The 15,579-nt window shown below is 41.4% G+C and overlaps 1 protein-coding gene and 2 long non-coding RNA genes across 3 annotated transcripts; 2 read left to right on the plus strand and 1 right to left on the minus strand.

The window, feature by feature from the left end:
• Nucleotides 1–1,971: 1,971 nt before the first annotated feature.
• On the plus strand, nt 1,972–14,943 carry LOC117191612 (myosin heavy chain, non-muscle-like). The gene is made up of 2 exons (XM_033396430.1): nt 1,972–3,625; nt 14,863–14,943. The coding sequence occupies exons 1-2, from the start codon at nt 3,494–3,496 to the stop codon at nt 14,941–14,943; spliced, it is 213 nt and encodes a 70-aa protein (XP_033252321.1). The 5' UTR covers nt 1,972–3,493.
• Nucleotides 10,591–11,146, minus strand: LOC117190558. The gene is made up of 2 exons (XR_004473750.1): nt 11,088–11,146; nt 10,591–10,956 (listed from the first exon to the last, which is right to left on the minus strand). It is a non-coding gene; the product is annotated as an uncharacterized LOC117190558 (long non-coding RNA).
• Nucleotides 11,303–12,738, plus strand: LOC117190557. The gene is made up of 2 exons (XR_004473749.1): nt 11,303–11,689; nt 12,539–12,738. It is a non-coding gene; the product is annotated as an uncharacterized LOC117190557 (long non-coding RNA).
• Nucleotides 14,944–15,579: the final 636 nt, after the last annotated feature.

Consider the following 15,579-nt stretch of genomic DNA (forward strand, 5'->3'; position numbering starts at 1 on the left):
TAATTGGTAATATTCACCCTAAGTCGATGTCCAAATATAGTAATTTAAGAACATAATTTAAAAGTATGGAATGGGACTCATTGTTGTCAACCGGTTATTACCGATTCAAATAAATACTGAAATATACGGTATTATTTTCAAAATATACCGACGTATTTTTGATATTCTGGCGAATATTACTAGCTAAATAGAACCCTCAGGCCTGCCCACATAATTTTATCCGACTAATGAATCAATTTTTACTCGACTGGTTTATTTTAAATACTTGCTTTTATTTGATTTTGCCCAAAGGTCAAACAAATAAAACGTAAGAGATTATCTATATAATGTGTTTGTACAAAAATTGTGTGTACACACTTGCAACCATGGTCGATCTATCGGCCTAGCCCGCCAGATTCGAATCTATCCTTCTTCTTTCTAATCTGTGCGCCCAAAAGTACGCTGACCGCAATTGCCAAAACTATGCATCGTGGTATAGCCGCTCTATATAACGAATGACCCTTTTATATCTTTATTATCATATTGCTGATTTTGCATTGCTTTATATGAATATAAAACTTGATCAAAATGGAAAGACATGATGCGAGATGTGGATGCGATGCGAAAAAGCAACTAAAATTTTGTTGTAATGATTAGCTCAGTACGATGAGAAGGTGGGTCGGCGGAACGTGTATATACGTTTCACAAGAAAAGTCACACGTGCAAAAAGATTGACACACAACTCTATTTAACTTTTGACAGATGTCAGAAACAATCCCAAATAAGACACCTGCGTTCGTGGAAAAAGCTATCACCACTAGGTGAAAAAAGGTTATTGTGCTAAAACAGCTCCAAAATGAAAACTACGAAGTGCACGATATCTACAACCTGGGAATGGGTAGAAAGTACGGTCAATATTCCATTCTATTTTTTCCAGACCGTTTTCCACCGTCTACTTCGTCAGTTCGCCCTCGTCTGTACCGTCAGCTAGTGTTGGCTCGGTGCAGATTATAAATGTTTATAGAATTTTAATAAAAAAATGGAATATTTTGTTGAATAAAATAAAGATAAAAAAGAAATAGCAAGAGAGAAATAAGAAGCAAAGGAGGCGAAGGAGAATTGATTCAATAAAAAAAAAGGTACAGAGGAAGTGCACCAGACCACCGACTGTTTCGTCTACAATCCGGCCTGTTGCCTCGACGCCTATCCGGCTTCTGAATTCTGCGATGCCGAAATTAATAAATGCAGTTGCTGATTTACTATGTATATAACAAGGTCGAAATAATTATAGTCATAAAATCAAAATCAACAGAAATAAAATGTAAAAACATTTTGTTTAGCTTTATAACATTGTTATTTAAAAAAAAAAGCGCCGATAAGTTGCGCTTATCGCTACAAAAGGAGGGATTTTTCATCGCAACACTGTCCATTTCATTACGTTTTATTTCTGACCTTCTTTGCTCAAACCTTATTTTAGGCACAATAAAATTAAATTAAGCATTTAAAGCTAGCTAATCTTCTAGAAAATTTATTCATCTATCGGATAAAATTATGTTTTGAGGACTGAAGGTCTTAGCTAATCTTAAGTCGAATTAAGTCAGCATGATTCGTGATTAAATATTTTTATAGCACTTTAGGTGAAAAATATCGTGGTCTTTTTTTATATAAAGATGAAGAACCTGCAAGAGTAAATATTATTTTTTGTCTAGTTCAAGTTATTATCAGTTTAAATAAAGGGGGTTTAAGTGGGCTAAGTACGTTTTTTATCAGACGGTCAGACTTCTGCTCTCTTCTGAAACGAAAAAATGAGTCGTTATATTTTAATGGGCCTTAAAAACGGGTATGGACAACAAACAAAAACAGCCAAGGCAAATTGCAAGGTTCGTACGAACCTTACCTCGGAGTTGTTGACAAACAATATACCTTGAAGTCAAAAGGGTGACTTTATCCTTTTATCCTCTTTTTTCTCGTTTTTATAAGCAAAAATTCCATGTACGTAACAAAAGGCGTTGATGAATTATTCGTCTAATAATTTTAATGTGTCATATTGATAAATCGTTCACTCTTTCTTGCGACGAAAAATTGAGTCGTAATTTAAAATGGGCTATAAAAAAGGGTAAGGACAAGGGGCAAAAACAGCCAAGACAAATGTCGAGGTTCGCGTGTGATGAAAATATTAAGCAAAAGTGGATTTCAGCTTGCATGCGGTTGCATTTTCAGGGCCGTTTTGCCTGCTGTTCATACCCTTTTTTTTCTTCCATTATGTGTATATATATACTGAATATATACTGAAAATATACTGAATGCGAGTACGCGTTGACAATAAATCGAAAACTATAGAGGTGCTACCGTTAAAATCGTTAAAAGTCAAACCCAAACACACAGACAACGCGAAGACCACGAAGCAAGTGGATAGTGGAGTAGGAAAAAGTGAAAGAGAAAATAGAGAGAACGCGAAACGTAACGCAACAAGGCAATAAACAGTGAGTAAAGCAACCGCTGAAACGACGTGCGACGCGTCGAAATGTGAGTTCCTGCGTGTTTGTGTGTGTGTGTGTGCATGTGTGTGTTGGTGCGCTGAAAGTGCAGCTGTCGCTTGAAACAAATAAAACCGCACAATTTCCATATAAAAAGACATTGCAAGACGCAGCTTGCCAGCAATATATCAATAAATCGGTAGTGCGAGAAAACAGCGAAAACCGAAGGCGAGGAGCAAGCGCGACAAGAAAAAATAAAATGCATGTAGAATAATTTTAACGCCCAAAAGTCTCCGGTCTGTCGGCGACGCTGACGCTGATGTCGATGCCAACGCCGACGCCGCTTGTTGAAACAAATGCATCGAAATACGTGCATTTCGGTGAAAATTGAGTTGAATTTGCACAAATGCAGTGCTGACAAAGTGAAACGAGAGAATAAAAAACAATATTAATGTGCAAAATATGCGGAAAACTGCTTTGAAATGTGGAGAGCGCAGAACAGCGGTACACAAAAGAAGGAAAGAGAGAAGGGAGAAAAGGAATGGAATGATGGCCGCTTATACCTGCTCTGCTTCGAAAAAGAAACCGAAACCAGCCACCAAAAATGTTTGCTGCCGGCTCTGCCGCTGCTCCTGCTGCACTCTTCGGAATGCAAACTGGTTAATGGTTCATTTCTAGACACAGCCGGCTTGAGCAACTGTGGCCATATTTTTTCTTCTTTTGCGCTCTTCCCTTTTGAAACTGTTCTCGCCGCCTCCGTTTTGTGCCGCTCTTCTAAGATAAAGAGCGCGCGTCTCGAGATAAATGCGAAAAATATTGTATCTCAATGGCCGCGGTGTTTCCGATGTGAAAATTAAACGAAACCGTATTCATTATTTTGTGTTTGTTCTGCTCAACAGAAAAGTGTGTATTAAAAAACCTCAATAGCACCCACATTACGACGAGAAAACTCAAACGACAAAACCATAGTTGAATTGAGTGAGAATAATATATATATATATATATAGAGAGAGAGAGAGAGTAAATACACCGCTACAATGTCGGAAGAAGTAGATCGCAACGATCCCGAGCTGAAATACCTTTCGGTGGAACGGAACCAATACAATGATCCGGCCACACAGGCGGAATGGACACAGAAGCGCCTGGTCTGGGTGCCCCACGAGAATCAAGTGAGTTCTACTGAAGAACCTTGCCCACATATTCCTCCTGCATATTCGCACATTCATTTCTCTGCTGAAATCATCAGCGTTAAAAGATGCCACAGTTCTTCAAGTTGGTCAAAAACCAAATCAATTTGCCGCTAAAAGGGTTTTGCACAACATTTTCCAATTTGCATATCGCAGCCACACTCTGACTCACTCACACCAAACAAAAGAGAACGAAAGAGCGGGAGAGCAGGGTCAGGGATCCAGCGAGAGCGAGGCAAAACAAGTTTGTAATCTCTGTCCCTGTATTAGTGTTGAGATATGTTCTGCATGTGTGTGTTTGTGTGTGTGTGTGAGTACTGCCTCTAGCTACCCTGCAGTACGGGTCATTAATGACTCAGCTGCTGACACGTCGATGACCGCGTCACTACCCCCGATGACATAGTCGATGACCGGCCATACGCTGAGCTGATGACATTAACATGGAGATGTCCTAGGGCATAATCGATGACATTGTCATCGAGCATTGCCGAAAAATCATGACTTAATAAGCGATGATTTTTCACGATTTTTTGGCTTAAATCATCGCTTATTAAATGCATGATTTTTGCCTAAAGATCATGCACATAATAAGCGATGATTTTTACCTAAAAATCATGAATTTTATAGGTGATGATTTTTACCTAAATATCATGCACTTAATAAGTGATGATTTGTCACGTAAAATCATGCATTTAATATAAAAAGTAATACATTGTAATTGTTTATTTTTCCAATTATTTTTATTTATTATTATTCATTATTGTCTGCTTTGTATTTTTTTTTCTCTTGAGGTCTTCTGAAAATGACTATTCTTAATGTTGTGAATAGCCTTCCGAATCACTTTTTCTGCTGGCTCGTCGGGTATTTTCATCTTCACCGCCGCTGAAATAATTTTTTATTATTTTATAATTTTTTTACCCTCAGAAATATACCAAAATATACCGCATTTTCAAAATATACCGTAAATATACTGACGAACTCAAGCTCTATAATCCATATTCCTCGTTTTTGATATTCCGTGGAATATTAATAGCTATCTATATCTCTCAGCCCTACCCACATAATTTTATACGATTTATGAATCAATTTTTTACTAACTGGCTTACTCTAAATACTTGCTTTTGCAGCAGAGACTAAATTTTTGCCTGGGATGACAAACATTTTCTCAATTCTATAATATCCTTTCCTAGGGTATGCATTGTTGCTTGCATTTTTCCGCAACATGGAACGCGATTATTGCTTTCCGCCAATGAAAATTATGGCAGGAAACGGCTGCGACAGAATGTCAGGATGCGTCGTGTTAATATTCCCCAATAATTGGTAATATTCACCCTAAGTCGATGTCCAAATATAGTAATTTAAGAACATAATTTAAAAGTATGGAATGGGACTCATTGTTGTCAACCGGTTATTACCGATTCAAATAAATACTGAAATATACGGTATTATTTTCAAATATATACCGACGTATTTTTGATATTCTGCGAATATTACTAGCTAAATAGAACCCTCAGGCCTGCCCACATAATTTTATCCGACTAATGAATCAATTTTCTACTCGACTGGTTTATTTTAAATACTTGCTTTTATTTGATTTTGCCCAAAGGTCAAACAAATAAAACGTAAGAGATTATCTATATAATGTGTTTGTACAAAAATTGTGTGTACACACTTGCAACCATGGTCGATCTATCGGCCTAGCCCGCCAGATTCGAATCTATCCTTCTTCTTTCTAATCTGTGCGCCCAAAAGTACGCTGACCGCAATTGCCAAAACTATGCATCGTGGTATAGCCGCTCTATATAACGAATGACCCTTTTATATCTTTATTATCATATTGCTGATTTTGCATTGCTTTATATGAATATAAAACTTGATCAAAATGGAAAGACATGATGCGAGATGTGGATGCGATGCGAAGTAAAGCAACTAAAATTTTGTTGTAATGATTAGCTCAGTACGATGAGAAGGTGGGTCGGCGGAACGTGTATATACGTTTCACAAGAAAAGTCACACGTGCAAAAAGATTGACACACAACTCTATTTAACTTTTGACAGATGTCAGAAACAATCCCAAATAAGACACCTGCGTTCGTGGAAAAAGCTATCACCACTAGGTGAAAAAAGGTTATTGTGCTGAAACAGCTCCAAAATGAAAACTACGAAGTGCACGATATCTACAACCTGGGAATGGGTAGAAAGTACGGTCAATATTCTATTCTATTTTTTCCAGACCGTTTTCCACCGTCTACTTCGTCAGTTCGCCCTCGTCTGTACCGTCAGCTAGTGTTGGCTCGGTGCAGATTATAAATGTTTATAGAATTTTAATAAAAAAATGGAATATTTTGTTGAATAAAATAAAGATAAAAAAGAAATAGCAAGAGAGAAATAAGAAGCAAAGGAGGCGAAGGAGAATTGATTCAATAAAAAAAAAGGTACAGAGGAAGTGCACCAGACCACCGACTGTTTCGTCTACAATCCGGCCTGTTGCCTCGACGCCTATCCGGCTTCTGAATGCTGCGATGCCGAAATTAATAAATGCAGTTGCTGATTTACTATGTATATAGGTTAGGTTAGGTTGAGGCGGCTGCCGGGCTCGCTCGGAACCCGTCACACTTAGGCCGGTTTCGGCCCGTTGTGATACCGCATAGGATCATTTCCTTCCTGCGTTGTGAGACTTCCTGTCAGCAATTATCCAGCCAGATGCTCTCACAAAGTTCGCTATCCTCCTGGACATAGTTTGGACATCTCTGAGATGTCGTGTAGAAAGGCTGAGCCCAGGTGCTGTAGCCTTCTTCTGCTGAGAGCTGGGCAGGAGCAGAACAGATGTTCCACTGTCTCCTCCTCTTCCTCGTCTCTACAGCTGCGACAAAAATCGTTATGTGGGGCCCCCAGCCTGTTAGCGTGGGTGCCTATTAGCCAGTGTCCCGTGAGGGAACGTGTGACCACGCTGCACCTTTTCCTGCTTAACTTGAGGAGCTCGGAGGTGCGCTTCATGTCCATGGTCGGCCATGTTTGCCGAGTTGTGCGACATCGTGGCACTGTTTGCCACATATCGTTGTTTAGTCGCTTGTATTGCTCCCTTATAATGAGCTTACAGGTGGCCATTGGCATACAGATATCCTCCTTGTCTTGGAGAAGGGGGATTGTAGTGCCAGATCTGGCCAGCTCGTCCGCTATACAGTTGCCCTCGATGTCCCGGTGGCCCGGGACCCAAATCAGGCTAATAGCAAATTGCTGAGCCATCTCGTGCAGAGATTTGCGGCAGTCTGCCACGGTGGCCGAGTTCGAGGAAATCGCGCTCAGCGATTTGATCGCAGCCTGGCTGTCGCTATAAATGTTTAGCTTGGTTGCCGTGACGGCAGCCGCTTGTAGGCAGTCTAGAGCCTCCCTGATTGCTATGACTTCCGCTTGAAAGACACTGCAATGATCTGGGAGTCTGAAGGAATGCCTTATGCTTAGCTGTTCAGAGTAGATTCCCCTCCGACTCTGTCGTCCAGCTTTGATCCATCTGTGAAGATGTTTATGGCCCCATCTGGGCCTGGGAGTCCCTCGAGCCATTCGTCTCTGTGAGGGATGATTGTGTCGAAGGGAGTGTCTGTGTACTCTCTTGGAACTTGGTAGTCTGTTTTTGAGGGGACGGTACTGCTATTATTTAATATGGCTGAGTGACCTATGCACTGTGTCACCATTGATCTGAGTCTCTTAGACGTATTGCTGCTGCTTCTGCCGTTCCTTTCCTGCGAGGTCAAGGCTCTGTAGGCATAGGATGGCATTTAGCGCATCATTTGGGGTGGTGCGAAGAGCTCCGCTGATGCATAGGGCGGCAGTCCGCTGGACTTTGCCCAGTTGCTTGGTGATCGCCCTTTTTGATAGGGCCGGCCACCACACCGTAACTCCGTAGAGTAGTATTGGTCTAACTATAGCTTGATATATCCATTGGACTATGCTTGGGATCATTCCCCATCTTAGCCCAATAGCTTTTTTGCATGTGTAGAGTGCAGTCATTGCCTTCTTCACTCTGTCTTTGACATTCAGGTTCCAGCTAAGCTTCTTGTCAATTACCAACCCTAAGTAACTGGCACTGTCGCTAAAGGAGAGCCTGCATCCTTGTAGTATTGGAGGGTTGAGGGGCGGGACCTTGTATTTATTTGTGAATAGTACGAGTTCCGTTTTTGAGGGATTTACTCCCAGACCGCGCGATTCTGTCCAATCCGACAGTTGCGCTAGCTTTGTGGACATTAAGTCGCACAGTGTTTGGGGGTATTTCCCCGAGAAGATAATCGCAACGTCGTCCGCATAGGCCACGACATTGCAGCCCCCCCCTTCCAGGTCACATAGAATCTTGTTGACTGCTATGTTCCACAGAAGAGGAGACAGGACACCACCTTGCGGGGTGCCTCTGTTGACATACCTTGACTGGGCGGACGATCCCATCGATGATGTCACCGTCCTGCATGTGAGCAATTGATCAATGAGCATCACCAAGTGACGGTCCACCCCAGGTCAGTCAGGGCTTCTGTAATGGCGCCCGGTACAACGTTGTTGAAAGCTCCCTCAATATCGAGAAAGGCTATGAGTGAGTACTCTTTGTGATGCAGAGATTTCTCTACCGCTGAGATCACTTCATGAAGAGCCGTTTCCGTGGATTTTCCTTTCCGGTAGGCATGCTGTGCGCCTGACAGCAACTGAGGGTGTATAGTTGTCCTCAGTTGCAGCCCGACGAGTCTCTCAAAGGTTTTGAGAAGGAAGGACGATAGGCTGATTGGTCTAAAGTCTTTTGCAGCTGAGTGCGAGGCTTTCCCAGCTTTGGGAATGAAGACTATCTTTGCCTTAAGAAATGTTCGCGGATTGTACCCACAGCCAGTATCTTCCTGAAGATACCTTGTAGCCAGTTGATGGCCGTATCCCCGGCCTTCTGAAGTTGGGCCGGGATTACCTGGTCGGGGCCTGGCGATTTGAACGGGTTGAAGCTGTTTATTGCCCAGCTTATGTTACCTTTTGTGAGGATGTGATCCATCGAGGTTACCGGTCCCTGTCCTGGAAGATGTGCCGTCTCGATGGTTGTGCACCCTGGAAAATGTGTGTCTAGTAGAATCTGCAGGGACTCCTCACTGGAGTTAGTCCACGTGCCGTCATTCCTTTTAAGATACCCTACCGAGGGTTAGTTTTTGAGAGAATCTTGCGAAGCCTTGCGGCCTCTGACGTTTCCTCAATTTCCGAACAAAATTTTTGCCAAGAGGCCCTTTTTGCTTTCCTTGTTTCCTTTTTATATAGTGACAGACTGATTTTGTAGTCTGCCCAGTGGCTCTCCTCGTTCGCGCTTTTGGCCCTGTTGAAGAGGGTCCTGCAGCTTTTACGTAGGATGTCTATTTGTTTTGACCCCTTTTTCCCCTAGGTTTGCTAGAGGGGCACGCTGCCGCGAAGGCTTTGTTGCATGCCTCTGTGAACCTGTTCACTAGGCGATCTAGGTCGTCTTTTGTGTCAGGGCATGATGGTGCTTTGGAGGGGAGTAAGTCCTCCAGGGCTGAGCTATATTTTTCCCAGTTGGCTTTCCTGGGATTAATATAGTCCTTAGGTTTCGGACACTCGAGGGATAGTGTGGTCTCGATGTATCTGTGGTCAGAGAAAGAGTGGTCATCAAGGACTTGCCAACTCTTGACTATGTCTAACAGGTTGGAAGACACTAGGGTGATGTCAATAACCTCCTGTCGATTTTTAATTATAAAAGTGGGGTCGTTGCCCCGATTACAAATAAATAGATTTGAGTTGAGGATGAAGCTGAAAAGTGACTCACCCCTTACATTTGTGTTCGAGCTCCCCATTGAGTGTGGTGAGCGTTGGCATCGCAACCTATTAATAGGTCTATGTCCGACCTCTCGCTGTCGCTGGCTAGTTTGCGAACCAGGTCGTTGGGAGGATCGTTTCTCTCATGGGCCATGTAGGACGACATCAGCCTTAGATGTGTCCTTTCAGCTCTAGGCTTGCCGCCGTGTTGTCGCTATCGCTATAGTTATGGAGCAGAAAGATATTAAGGTGCTTTCTGGCGAGAATGCAGGTGCGGGTTTTACCTTCATGTTGAGCTACAATTATCTTGTACTCCTTCGACCCTAGTCCACAAACCTTGTCTCCCACTATCCAAGGTTCCTGGATCAGGGCTACGTCTGCTCCGCTCTCTTCGAGGCGGAGTATAAGAGCAGCGGATGCTGCCTTACAGTGGTGGAGATTGATCTGAAGGAGCCTCAAGGACATCCTTAGTGTTCTCCACCACTGTAATGTCGCATCCGATCATCCTCGACTTCCTCGTGGCAACACATAGCCCTCTGGGTCTATCTCCGTGTGATCGTCGGGTGCTTCGATCTCCGAGGCAGCGTCCTGCTCAACTGGCTTGTCGACAGGACGTGACTCGGCCGCCGCATCCGACTTGTAGACCTTTACGGTCACAGAGCTGAACCCAAAATTGAGCTCGCCTTTGGCAGCTCCCCTTTGGGACCCCTTTGGGCTTTCCCTAGCATCTTCCGCCGCGCAGGTTTTCCCTGCTGACTTGCGGGTCGGGCCAGGCCTTTGGCCGCTGCCTTCCCTGTTTGGGATTGCTCCTGTTGGCATTTGGGAGTGCCAGACTCATTTTTTTTGTTTTTAAATTCTTCCATTCTTTTTCCCACGAGCTGCAGAGAAGGGGTACGGTCCGTCCGGGCAGAGATCCACGTTGCCCGGATAAGGCATACTTAGAACAGGGGCTGCCAAGTCCTGAGTACTATGTATATAACAAGGTCGAAATAATTATAGTCATAAAATCAAAATCAAAATCAACAGAAATAAAATGTAAAAACATTTGTTTAGCTTTATAACATTGTAATTTAAAAAAAAAGCGCCGATAAGTTGCGCTTATCGCACAAAAATACCGATATTTTTTCGCAAGCCTGGAGGGATTTTTCATCGCAACACTATCCATTTCATTACGTTTTATTTCTGACCTTCTTTGCTCAAACCTTATTTTAGGCACAATAAAATTAAATTAAGCATTTAAAGCTAGCTAATCTTCTAGAAAATGTATTCATCTATCGATAAAATTATGTTTTGAGGACTGAAGGTCTTAGCTAATCTTAAGTCGAATTAAGTCAGCATGATTCGTGATTAAATATATTTATAGCACTTTAGGTGAAAAATATCGTGGTCTTTTTTTATATAAAGATGAAGAACCTGCAAGAGTAAATATTATTTTTTGTCTAGTTCAAGTTATTATCAGTTTAAATAAAGGGGGTTTAAGTGGGCTAAGTACGTTTTTTATCAGACGGTCAGACTTCTGCTCTCTTCTGAAACGAAAAAATGAGTCGTTATTTTTTAATGGGCCTTAAAAACGGGTATGGACAACAAACAAAAAAAGCCAAGGCAAATTGCAAGGTTCGTACGAACCTTACCTCGGCGTTGTTGACAAACAATATACCTTGAAGTCAAAAGGGTGACTTTATCCTTTTATCCTCTTTTTTCTCGTTTTTATAAGCAAAATTCCATGTAGGTAACAAAAGGGGTTGATGAATTATTCGTCTAATAATTTTAATGTGTCATATTGATAAATCGTTCACTCTTTCTTGCGACGAAAAATTGAGTCGTAATTTAAAATGGGCTATAAAAAGGGTAAGGACAAGGGGCAAAAACAGCCAAGACATATGTCGAGGTTCGCGTGTGATGAAAATATTAAGCAAAAGTGGATTTCAGCTTGCATGCGGTTGCATTTTCAGGGCCGTTTTGCATGCTGTTCATACCCTTTTTTTTCTTCCATTATGTGTATATATATACTGAATATATACTGAAAATATACTGAATGCGAGTACGCGTTGACAATAAATCGAAAACTATAGAGGTGCTACCGTTAAAAATCGTTAAAAGTCAAACCCAAACACACAGACAACGCGAAGACCACGAAGCAAGTGGATAGTGGAGTAGGCAAAAGTGAAAGAGAAAATAGAGAGAACGCGAAACGTAACGCAACAAGGCAATAAACAGTGAGTAAAGCAACCGCTGAAACGACGTGCGACGCGTCGAAATGTGAGTTCCTGCGTGTTTGTGTGTGTGTGTGTGCATGTGTGTGTTGGTGCGCTGAAAGTGCAGCTGTCGCTTGAAACAAATAAAACCGCACAATTTCCATATAAAAAGACATTGCAAGACGCAGCTTGCCAGCAATATATCAATAAATCGGTAGTGCGAGAAAACAGCGAAAACGAAGGCGAGGAGCAAGCGCGACAAGAAAAAATAAAATGCATGTAGAATAATTTTAACGCCCAAAAGTCTCCGGTCTGTCGGGCGACGCTGACGCTGACGCTGATGTCGATGCCAACGCCGACGCCGCTTGTTGAAACAAATGCATCGAAATACGTGCATTTCGGTGAAAATTGAGTTGAATTTGCACAAATGCAGTGCTGACAAAGTGAAACGAGAGAATAAAAAACAATATTAATGTGCAAATATGCGGAAAACTGCTTTGAAATGTGGAGAGCGCAGAACAGCGGTACACAAAAGAAGGAAAGAGAGAAGGGAGAAAAGGAATGGAATGATGGCGCTTATACCTGCTCTGCTTCGAAAAAGAAATCGAAACCAGCCACCAAAATGTTTGCTGCGGCTCTGCCGCTGCTCCTGCTGCACTCTTCGGAATGCAAACTGGTTAATGGTTCATTTCTAGACACAGCCGGCTTGAGCAACTGTGGCCATATTTTTTCTTCTTTTGCGCTCTTCCTTTTGAAACTGTTCTCGCCGCTCCGTTTTGTGCGCTCTTTCTAAGATAAAGAGCGCGCGTCTCGAGATAAATGCGAAAAATATTGTATCTCAATGGCCGCGGTGTTTCGATGTGAAAATTAAACGAAACCGTATTCATTATTTTGTGTTTGTTCTGCTGAACAGAAAAGTGTGTATTAAAAAACCTCAATAGCACCCACATTACGACGAGAAAACTCAAACGACAAAACCATAGTTGAATTGAGTGAGAATAATATATATATATATATAGAGAGAGAGAGAGAGAGAGAGAGTAAATACACCGCTACAATGTCGGAAGAAGTAGATCGCAACGATCCCGAGCTGAAATACCTTTCGGTGGAACGGAACCAATACAATGATCCGGCCACACAGGCGGAATGGACACAGAAGCGCCTGGTCTGGGTGCCCACGAGAATCAAGTGAGTTCTACTGAAGAACCCTTGCCACATATTCCTCCTGCATATTCGCACATTCATTTCTCTGCTGAAATCATCAGCGTTAAAAGATGCCACAGTTCTTCAAGTTGGTCAAAAACCAAATCAATTTGCCGCTAAAAGGGTTTTGCACAACATTTTCCAATTTGCATATCGCAGCCACACTCTGACTCACTACACCAAACAAAAGAGAAGAAAGAGCGGGAGAGCAGGTCAGGGATCAGCGAGAGCGAGGCAAAACAAGTTTGTAATCTCTGTCCCTGTATTAGTGTTGAGATATGTTCTGCATGTGTGTGTTTGTGTGTGTGTGTGAGTACTGCTCTAGCTACCCTGCAGTACGGGTCATTAATGACTCAGCTGCTGACACGTCGATGACCGCGTCACTACCCCGATGACATAGTCGATGACGGCCATACGCTGAGCTGATGACATTAACATGGAGATGTCCTAGGGCATAATCGATGACATTGTCATCGAGCATTGCCGAAAAATCATGACTTAATAAGCGATGATTTTTCACGATTTTTTGGCTTAAATCATCGCTTATTAAATGCATGATTTTTGCCTAAAGATCATGCACATAATAAGCGATGATTTTTACCTAAAAATCATGCATTTTATAGGTGATGATTTTTACCTAAATATCATGCACTTAATAAGTGATGATTTGTCACGTAAAATCATGCATTTAATATAAAAAGTAATACATTGTAATTGTTTATTTTTCCAATTATTTTTATTTATTATTATTCATTATTGTCTGCTTTGTTTTTTTTTCTCTTGAGGTCTTCTGAAAATGACTATTCTTAATGTTGTGAATAGCCTTCCGAATACTTTTTCTGCTGGCTCGTCGGGTATTTTCATCTTCACCGCCGCTGAAATAATTTTTTATTATTTTATAATTTTTTTACCCTCAGAAATATACCAAATATACCGCATTTTCAAAATATACCGTAAATATACTGACGAACTCAAGCTCTATAATCCATATTCCTCGTTTTTGATATTCCGTGGAATATTAATAGCTATCTATATCTCTCAGCCCTACCCACATAATTTTATACGATTTATGAATCAATTTTTTACTAACTGGCTTACTCTAAATACTTGCTCTTGCAGCAGAGACTAAATTTTTGCCTGGGATGACAAACATTTTCTCAATTCTATAATATCCTTTCCTAGGGTATGCATTGTTGCTTGCATTTTTCCGCAACATGGAACGCGATTATTGCTTTCCGCCAATGAAAATTATGGCAGGAAACGGCTGCGACAGAATGTCAGGATGCGTCGTGTTAATATTCCCCAATAATTGGTAATATTCACCCTAAGTCGATGTCCAAATATAGTAATTTAAGAACATAATTTAAAAGTATGGAATGGGACTCATTGTTGTCAACCGGTTATTACCGATTCAAATAAATACTGAAATATACGGTATTATTTTCAATATATACCGACGTATTTTTGATATTCTGGCGAATATTACTAGCTAAATAGAACCCTCAGGCCTGCCCACATAATTTTATCCGACTAATGAATCAATTTTCTACTCGACTGGTTTATTTTAAATACTTGCTTTTATTTGATTTTGCCCAAAGGTCAAACAAATAAAACGTAAGAGATTATCTATATAATGTGTTTGTACAAAAATTGTGTGTACACACTTGCAACCATGGTCGATCTATCGGCCTAGCCCCAGATTCGAATCTATCCTTCTTCGTTTAATCTGTGCGCCCAAAAGTACGCTGACCGCAATTGCCAAAACTATGCATCGTGGTATAGCTGCTCTGTATAACGAATGACCCTTTTATATCTTTATTATCATATTGCTGATTTTGCATTGCTTTATATGAATATAAAACTTGATCAAAATGGAAAGACATGATGCGTGATGTGGATACATCTCATACATACATACTCATTCACTCATACACAAATAACATTTTGATTCTCATACTTTTCTCCTGAAGCAGAATGGTTAAAGTTCAAGTGTGACTAATTGAATGGACATTTTTCTTGTCTCCTTTTTTGCAGGGCTTCGTGGCCGCTAGTATTAAGCGGGAACATGGCGACGAGGTTGAGGTTGAACTGGCCGAGACCGCAAGAGGGTCATGATTCTGCGCGACGATATACAAAAGATGAATCCGCCAAAATTCGACAAAGTCGAGGATATGGCCGATCTGACGTGCCTCAACGAGGCTTCCGTGCTGCACAACATTAAAGACAGATACTACTCTGGCTTGATCTATGTAAGTATTAAACTATATATTTCCTTCGTTACTCATAAACATAAAATTAACGCCCTGGAATTCAACGGATTCCCAGTCCAGATCAATGAAAACTTCATTCTTAGTGCGAGCGAAAAAGAAGCTCTGGATCGGATCTACTCATGTCTAGGTTAACCCCAACTTATTCCTTTGGTCTGCACGTTCACTCGGTCTTGAAAATTTATATCTATACATTTCTGTCTAAAATGGGGTTCCTTCACGCCACATACATATTACATACAAATTTGTGTTGGAAGACTTGAAAGTTGCCGCTGTGCCAGCTGTTGGCAAGATGACGACGACGACAGCCACCATGATGCTAATAGTGATGATGATGACGACTTTAGAGTAAACAACAACAGCATAAATACATGTGTAATATGTACATATATATTTTCCATCCCAATAAGTCCCTAAGTTTTCTGGAATTATTGAAAAGCGAAACTCTGTCCTCAACCAGCCCGAGTTCGTCTCTTTCTAAGTA

The sequence above is a fragment of the Drosophila miranda genome (assembly GCF_003369915.1).
Source record: "Drosophila miranda strain MSH22 chromosome Y unlocalized genomic scaffold, D.miranda_PacBio2.1 Contig_Y1_pilon, whole genome shotgun sequence".
In the NCBI taxonomy this organism is placed as follows: domain Eukaryota; kingdom Metazoa; phylum Arthropoda; class Insecta; order Diptera; family Drosophilidae; genus Drosophila; species Drosophila miranda.